General features: G+C 31.2%; 1 protein-coding gene across 1 annotated transcript; it reads right to left on the reverse strand.

Annotated features, from left to right (window-relative positions):
- Positions 1-6: 6 nt before the first annotated feature.
- On the reverse strand, positions 7-4,135 carry LOC110410482 (uncharacterized). Its single transcript, XM_021420200.1, has 6 exons — positions 3,673-4,135; positions 3,432-3,556; positions 3,227-3,323; positions 3,007-3,116; positions 2,298-2,372; positions 7-348 (listed from the first exon to the last, which is right to left on the reverse strand). Exons 1-6 carry the CDS (start codon positions 3,740-3,742, stop codon positions 298-300), a joined length of 528 nt encoding a protein of 175 aa, XP_021275875.1. The 5' UTR covers positions 3,743-4,135; the 3' UTR covers positions 7-297.
- Positions 4,136-9,236: the final 5,101 nt, after the last annotated feature.

Raw genomic sequence — 9,236 nt, forward strand, 5'->3', positions numbered from 1 at the left:
AATAAATAAATAAAGACATTTGTCAATACAAAAAATGGGAGTTTGCAGGGTTTTGGAAGGATAAATGTATCTCTTCCGATCCCTCCCAGTAAAATGTTTTTCGAACAAAGGAGAGATGCTACTTTCTTTTTCTCCTTCCCATTAAGTTTGGTGACATGCAAAAAGGCTAAGTTTTTTAAATTGACGGAGTTAACTAGACACATTAAAACAAAAGCATACAACATCAACCTTTTTAAAAGAGACATCTAAGCTGCCGATGCCTGGAATTCAATGTAGTAAAGAATGGTTTCCCTCAAGTCAATCCACTGGAACCTCAACTTCCATCTTCAGTCCAGAGCTCCCAAGAATCTGCTAGAAGCGCAGTCAAATTGTATGCAATATAAGAGCTTTACAGACACATTAGATACCAAAAAAGAAAACCTTATCACACACACACACATACTAATGTAGATGATAAAACAAGCAAAATTAGCATAAGATGTTAGCAATGTCATCTTGCAGAGTATTACATTAGTAAAATGTTTCAAGATTACAAAACTTGAAAGAAAGCAAAGTGAACAGCAAACCAGGCTAATCTTAAAAGCACTGATCATCTATAGAAGCACAGATTATGCAAATATATTCTATATGTTCATCCAAAAATAGTGAAAGAATATAATGAATTAATTCCAAGAGCTACAAATACAACAATTGGGATAGAAGTGCAAGACAAATTGAATCTATTTAAGTTCCAAATTTCAAGCTAATTAAGACATTAAGCTCTCAGGGCACAGCTCAATTGGACCAAAAATCATATACACAGAGACAAAGCTACCAAGTAGGCTTGAGCACACTCTATAGTTGAGACTCTGTCCTATCACAAGCAGACTTAAACAGAGACTTTATCAGTGTTGCTCTATTCAGTATCAGGTCACATTGTCCTCTGCCTCCTGTTAACTTGTACTACTGCAAGGTACTCTAATTTTAGCTCATGAACCATTCAAATTAGACTAGAATTCAAATGCACTTTGATTCATCAAATAATGCAGACACAATTGTCAAAATCAAGTGATGTGACACCATAAAACCCAACTTAGACAGCTAAAAAAAATCTGCAGCGGTAGTTAGAGTATGCTCTTCCATGGTTAAAAAAAAAAGATCTTCCTCAGAACTTAGTTACAGCAAACCATGATATGGCTACACTTTACTTGAGGCTTTGATGGATAAACGGCTGAATATAATTCTTCTCATTGCGCCCTTTTATGGTACTTTAGTTGTCGGAGCATGATGATTTTTCTCCTTTTCACCTCCTCCTCTCCTGCTCAACAGTTTCCCTAAAATTTGCAGAATTTGAGAAACTATTATGGTTTAGAAAACTAAACCATGTTTTATAAATGACGCACAATACTTCTTTTACCTCTTTTTTTCTTTCCATTCTCATACTTTACTTGCTTGAGAGTCTTGAATAGCAGACTCTGCCTCCTATTTAGACATTGCTACCTACAATGACTTTCTTATCCAAAATATCAACTAGATTTCAGAAGGTAAACAAATTAAATCATAATTATAACGGCAAAGGTATGATACCAGATTCCAAAGTGACCCATAATGCCAGTTTACATAAAGCTTGACTTGATAACTGTAATGAACATAACCTTCCTGTAATAAGAGAAGCAAATTCCAGCACTAATCTGGTCTATTATGAATTCACCACCAGCAACAACAACTAAGCTATTTCCCCACCCTAGAATCAGCTATATGGATCATACTGTATAGCTGTGCTCTTATTCAATACTGTATCCTCAATAAATTCAGGAAAAGAGAGGAGATTTTTTATAGTTTCCATTCATGTCCCCTTTGGTCTTCCTCTCCTTCTCTTGACATCAGTATCCTCCATTAAATTGCATATTCTCACAAAACAACATACTATTATATTCCTAAATAGGAAACGCTGATATAGAAGCCTACCAGCTGAGTCTATTGAGCTTCAAAAGAGATATCTCCATAATCATTTAATCTATGAACAAACATTTCAAAGTTTTGGCCTCATTTTAAATGTTAAAAGATCAAGAAATAAATTCATCAAGTATGTATGACCGATTTAAGAACAACTCTATCATCCAACTTTCTCTCTCTCTGTGTTTTTGTCTTAATAGCTTCGTAAGAGCTAATCCAGTCTTACTCATTTCCATAATCGTCTTAGTGAATGCACATTGTAAGAACATTCCAAAATTCACATGTGTTATAAATAACTCAAAGCAAAATGAAGCTATTCCAATGTTGAAAAACAGAAATATCAGATATAAAGGCAATGGTACCTTTACAAAGTCTGCCATAACTAACAAGGACTCCTTAGTGTAGCCTGCTTCCTCGAGAACATGGGTCAAAACTTGCTGGGCCAAACACCAAAAACACATCAATATAAGGCAACAAATCTCAAAATCATAATTTCTAGTGACAAAAAGAATTAAATGCAAAGAAATGTATACTTCATTTGAGTATTGTTTGATTATCTCAGCAGAAAAATCACGGTTTGGCAGTCAGTAACCAAAGGCATTTCTAACACCAACTGAAATTGAAACTACAGTGACAAAGAAACATCCACATTTTCCATTCTCTTCATCAATGTTCCAGGAAAAAAATTTTGCAGACTTATTGTGGCATATCTCTTTTAATCAAATTCAATTCCAGAGAAAACAACAATTTTTGAGTGCTTTCTAATACAATATCTGAAGATTGCAACGTGTTTTCTCCTTCTACATCCAGTCTTGTCTTCAGCATTGATTTGTTTGATATTAGTAACCTTGAAAGCCAGCAAAAAGTATGATACCTTGGATGATAATTTGTTTTAGAAATTGAATAATATCAAACTTTTTCTTAGAAAAATGCTGCTTATCCTATTTTGCACTTTAAACAACAGCCCAGTGACACAACACAAATTCCAAATGTTTTTCCTGTTAACTAAACAAAGAGCAAAGAAAAAAAAAAGTTGCATTAAACTAATAGAAAATTTAATTAACAACTAACCTCCCTCTGTTGTTCAGATATGAACTGGCCGGTCAAATCATGCAAAACATCCAACATGTCATTAAAGGTAACTCTCCCATTGCCATCCGAATCATACACCTTGAATATAACTATAAAATAAATGATTTAAAATTGCAAATTTCAGTAAAAAATGAAAAAAAGGGCAGAAATTAACTAAGCTTGATATTAAATTAATTAGTAAAAACTGAGGAACCGTTACATTCAATTTTGTGTTGCAGAGTAGCACGAGGACTAAACGCAGACAAAAACGCCACGAATTCCTTGAAATTCAATCCATCTAGCATCCTCAATAGTCTCTGCCAAATTTTAAAAAACATAATTTCACCAAAAAAAAAAAAGAAAGAAACTCTGACGACGCATATTTTAAAGACAGAAAATAAACAAATTGAAAACAAGAAGAAAACCTGAGAGAGAGGATTAACGGCGAACTCAGGCACGGACAAGAACTCATCGGCGGAGATGAAACCGCCGCCGTTTCGATCCAACTGGCAAAATCTCTGGTATAGAGACACGATCTCTTGCTGCGAAACTGCAGATCGATCAGAAAAACACACAAAATCAACCGATAGGAAAAGCCTAAACTAGTTACAAGATCAAATTTGGAGAGTAAATTTAGGTAAATGGCAGCGATAGCGAGTGACTTACACGCGTTGTTACAGTGTTGTTGTACTTCTTCGATGTCGTATTGAGTAAGCATCGACGACGTGTTGCCCATTGATATTTCCGATGAAGAGATTTTGTTTTGTGAAAATGTTGTAAACTTTGCGCAAATGTGGTCGTTAGTTTGGTTGGATTCAGGAATATTCAACAACCTTCGCCTTTGCAGCACGGGAAGCTAAGGTCATAGCGGGTGGTTGCCTCGTGGCAGATTGGCGCGTGGGTAGAGGGCGCGTCATGTTGGCGTTTGCAGGTGGCAGTTTAGTTTAGTAATTCGTCTGAAAGTTGTGGATACGCTGATCCAGAACGAGATGAAAAGTACCGAACCGGAGCTTTCACTTTCATTTTCCATATTGGCTTGGGATCGGGGATTGGATATGGAAATGGATTTTCCCCTTCTTTTCCTTCTTCCTCCTAATTTCTTAATTATTCTGCAATATTTCTTCTTTAATTTTTCTGCACCAGTGAATTGAAAAAGTTTTAAGAAGACAATAAATTCTTTAAAAATTCATAAGAAGAACCTTAATATAAAAAATAATAATAAACATTTAAGTTAGGATAAAGGATCTTCAGGTAAAAGTTCCATAAGTTACCAAAGTTTTAATTTTCATTATTTTTGTCAAAAAGCTATCGTTCCTATTACTAATTCTCTAAATTTTAATTGGTATCAATTTAAATTTACTTCAAATGTCCGTGACTAACATTTTATTAACTAAAATTTTCAATAACTTCTTCCAATTTGATTAATTATAAGGGAGATTATACATTAGCATTTAAGGTATATAAGTTTAAACTAAGCTTATTAATTAAATATCTAAAACATTAAATTACATTTTACAATTGGTTTGCAAAGATAAAACTTATCTCGTTATTTATTTGGGGATTAAAGTCAAATTTTACTATACTATGGGTCAATGTTAAATTTTATCACCAAATTTCAAATTTTCATTAAATTTTATCACTATAATTTTGTTGATTTTTGAATAAAAATAAAAAACAAACAAAATTGTTGTTTGCATTAATGACATATTTTGTAAAACATTCATTTCTATTTTTTAAAAAAATCAATAAAAATTAAAAATATAGTGGTAAAATTCAATAAATTGAAATGTTGGGACTCTAACTCCTCTGATTTATGCACTCAAATGTAGGTCTGAGTCCCGGGTTGTCAACCAACTGGGCCCGATGATTTTCGGTTGGAAATGGGTTGGTTGATCGGCTCCGATTAAGGAGCTGGTTGAGGGCAGCGCCTTCTGTGGTTTCTCGACTTAAGTCCTTGGTGGGGAATCCTTCCCTTTGATATCAACTGAATAACCGACCATCATTTTTCTTTTATTTTTTTAATATTGGGTAATGTTATAATATAATTATGATTGATCTTGTTGAAGTTTTCTGTTAATTAACCTTCATTATTTAGTTCAAATTTGTTGAAGATAGTCAAGGATTGTGATTGACATGGATTGAGCTTGTATAGTTTTTTTTTTAATTTTTAGAAAAATTTCAAAGGCAAAACCAAAACCCATAACCGACCGACCATGGTTGATCACGATCTGATTAGTTCCTTACCAAATTTGGTCGATTTTGCCACCATGTTCTGTCTGGTCAACTATGATCTACTCCACAATCAGGGGTAGACCTCATTTGTAAAAAATATTTATTGATTATATTGCTTTTACAAAAAATATTTAATTATTATACTACTTATTTTAAGTTTTATATAATTAATGATACTCATGAATTTATTAAGTTTTTTTTGTAATTTTATAAGGAGCGGAGTTACAGTAGATTTATTAAAAATAATTTATATATTAATATTTAAATATTAAAAAATAAAATAATTTTTTATTATAATTTAAGATTTTATTAAAAAAATTAAAACCTAAACTACTCATTCTTTTCAAAAATTCAAATCTTACTCTTTAAATCCGTAGTGATGCCTCATTTTCTTAGCTCTTGGTTGTGTTTTTCACTATCTCAAAACAATTCATCTAAGCTTTTATTTTAAATAATTTTCAATTCAAATTAAGTTTTTAAATACTTTATATATAAATTTTTTTATTAATTTAATAGTTTGGGTTCATAATTATAATATAGCTAGTAGAAAATAGTATTGTATATCAAATAATATTTTGAAATTATGAGTTTTTTTATTTATTTATTTTGTAGATATATTGTTTGATTATTTTATAAACAAATAGAAATATTATGCATCTTTTAATTTATTTGCTAGTAAAACTTGCATTGATCTTATTAGTTGCAACAACGTTAGCTTTTTCAGTAATAAAATTTATAAAACATAGACTACGCAATCGAATAAGTAATGAGAGGATAAATGATTACTTGGTAACATATATTGAAAAAGATGTATTTGATAGTGTTTCTATTGATGCCATCATATACCGTTTTCAAAAAATAAAAAATTGTTGTGGATAATTATAATTATCTTAAATATTTTACATGAAAATATTAAATAAATGTACTGAATTTACATTTTTTTAATTTAATGTTAAAAATTCTATTTTATAGATTTTAACATATTTATATATTATTATTATTATTATTATAACACTACTCAAAATTTTTTTTAGATTTACCCTTTCTACAATCAAAACCAACTGATTGAACTGTTGCTCAACCTTACTCAGAATTTATTTTGTTAGTAAATAATTAAAAAATTAAAAAGTAAAATTAAAATATAATTATCATATTGGATGGAATTTAAACAAATTTTAATTATTTAAGTTTTCGATACTTTTTATATTTATTTTTTATAAAAAATAAAATATAAAAAAATTGAGAAAATCAAGAATAAATATAATGTTTATATTTGATGTATATGGGAATAGAAACTTCTGCCCCTCCTATGCTCCACTTTCTCGCCCCACTCATAATTTTCTACCATCTGTCCATTGGTCCATGAAAAGCAGCTAACGACAATTGCTTGTCGTTGCCTCAAGCTAAAAGGAAAATAACGTGATCTTGATCAAATGCAAAAGGAAATAAGAGAAAAAACACTCCCACCCATTTTCCTTCCAAGAAGGCTTCCAGAGAAGCTAAAAAGAGAGATCGAAATCAATGCTAAGTGATAATAAATTAAAAACAGTCAAGCTTTTCTATCCTTCAGTATTGACGAAATCCTTTTATATATGATGATCCATTTTTGTGGATTGGAGATGATATGATTTGGGATTTTCTACATAGATTAGAAATGAGCGATCCCTGAGGAAGTAGAGGAAGAATTCAAGTTCATGAACGTGAAACGGGCCATTCTTGTTTGGCGAGTCAAGTCGGATCAAAAGGGTAAGAAATAAATAAAGAGGATTGTGGGTTTGAATGTGTCCACTGTTTGAGTGTGAGAATGTATTTGTGTAATCTCTTTCTCTTTTTGTTTCTTAGCCTTTGACTTTCATTTTTTTCCACCTTGCAATATTAGTTAATCACATTGAGGTTGTGAAAATTTTATCACTTGTAGTTGTGTTTGTGACGTTCATGATATATGGTTTTTTTTTATAGATTTTTTTTTTGTTAATTTTAGTTTAGTTCTTAATAATTCTTTGATTCTTTCTACGGTAGGTTAAATTCTTTTTCAATTTGTTGGAACAACAATTTTCCTAGACATATTTGCCGGGTTTGATAATAAAGAACTCTTTTTATTAGAGGCACATAAAGGCTAGTCCTCTGGTATTGCTTAACTCATGCTATGCCCAATGCATAGACTCAAACTTAGAAAATTAATATTTCTTTTAAGAAAGAGGTGCCTCTGGCATGTAAGATCATTAGTGAAACAACATTTTGTTTTTGAATTCCCAAGATATGCATTTGTGCTATCTAAAATTGATTAGTCCAAGTTTTCTTGCAACTTATAAGCTGTGGTTTCATTTTTTAGTTTGGGAGCCGAGCAACACATGGATTATTATTTTAGGGTGTGATTTATATAAAAAAGGACACAAAATTCTTCGTAAGTAGAGAAATCTATCATTATTCTTTCATTCTCTGTTGCATTTATTATAGCCAAAATTATCTTTTTTAGAGATAAGATATGTTCACTTTGGAGCTATTTATTAAACTTTAGTTTTTTAGTTTATAATAAACAATTGTTGCATTCATTTCTACCCTTGTTCTCATGGTTGCTGCAGGGAATTATCTATGCTATTGACCATGGGTTTTCGAAACAACAATTCTACAATCTCGTGTCTTTGTTTCCACCCTTGTTGTTATGGTGAAACAGGTGTAGATTATAGGATTATCTATATGAACTCTGTTAGATAATGGTGACATCTTGCGTAAAGTTATTCATTCCTAAAATATATTACCACAGGATCTACTTAACTACAATCCAAATGATTATTCTAGGCATTATTTATAGTGAAGTTGAAAAATAATACATATCGTTATCTTTAGTGTTCTTTTTCCTTGAAAAATCGATTAATAGTAATGTTGATCACTTTGTGGTGGATTGTCTTGGATCATCTTGTGTTAAAAGAAAATTGTGAAAGTTTAAGCTTTTCCAAATTGAGTATATTGAAGCATGCAAGTAATCTTAGTTTCGCATTATGTTATTTAGTTTATCACAATAGTCACCAGGTTATTTTTGTTCTTTTTCGATTCATATGACTATTTGTTCTACCTTTTCTAGAAGTTTTAGTGAAAGCCTTGTATCTCTAAATTGATTCCCTTTCCAACCTTCTCTTTTAATTTTTTTTTGAAACATCTCAATAAGAATTCTTTGTAATGAAAAAAGAAAATAGTATTGGACAATTGTTGGGCTAGTTATAATTTTCTTTCCATTTTCAGTGTTAATAAGAATAACAAACAATGCTAGTGCTCAATCCTCTAGAAGAATAAGGAAATCTGCTTCCAAAGAAAGGTCCAAAAAGAAAAAAGTTAAAGAAAATGGTGATACAAGAAAGGTTTGGCATGAAGAAAGAAAAGAGTTCAAGAAAGAAAAGTTCTAGACATAACCATAATGATGCCAATGGTTTTGGTTGTCATGGTACTAGTTCCTCCTGGATTCGCTAGAATTATCAAACCCTTGTGCTGTCATCTTAAATCATTCAAGAATCAATTTGGGCGCTAAACGGTGGTCCAATTGTGTTGTCATATCCATTGCAACAAGGATAAAGCATGATGTCAAGGTGAACTTCTAAAGGCTGTTATACAAGATTATGGGATTGCTGTTCTGCGCAGCCTTGGATGGATTTAAGCTCAATGGTTCTAGATAACAAAATATTTTTCACTACTTAATTTATTAGGTTGCAGATGAGGTCCTCCTAAAGTTGAGCAAATTATCAAAGAATATGAGAAGAATTTTAGTATTCCTTCATACTATTTAATGTAACATTAAAGAAATTTAAGCAATTTAATTTGTTCACATCTTGAAAGATTAAAGTCAAATTAGTTTTACACATTTTTTTTATCCAATGTATATTGAGACACTGTGATATTGGAAGAACAGAGCCTTTTTGGAATTCACCTCATTTCTCTCATTCTCTCCCAACACTTATAATTGTCTTATTTTTGTGGTTGGCTATCTATTCTAGGACAAAATATGG

The sequence above is a fragment of the Theobroma umbraticum genome, unplaced genomic scaffold, assembly GCF_002168275.2.
Source record: "Theobroma umbraticum cultivar Fairchild unplaced genomic scaffold, ASM216827v3 scaffold_56.0, whole genome shotgun sequence".
Classification (NCBI taxonomy): Eukaryota; Viridiplantae; Streptophyta; class Magnoliopsida; order Malvales; family Malvaceae; genus Theobroma; species Theobroma umbraticum.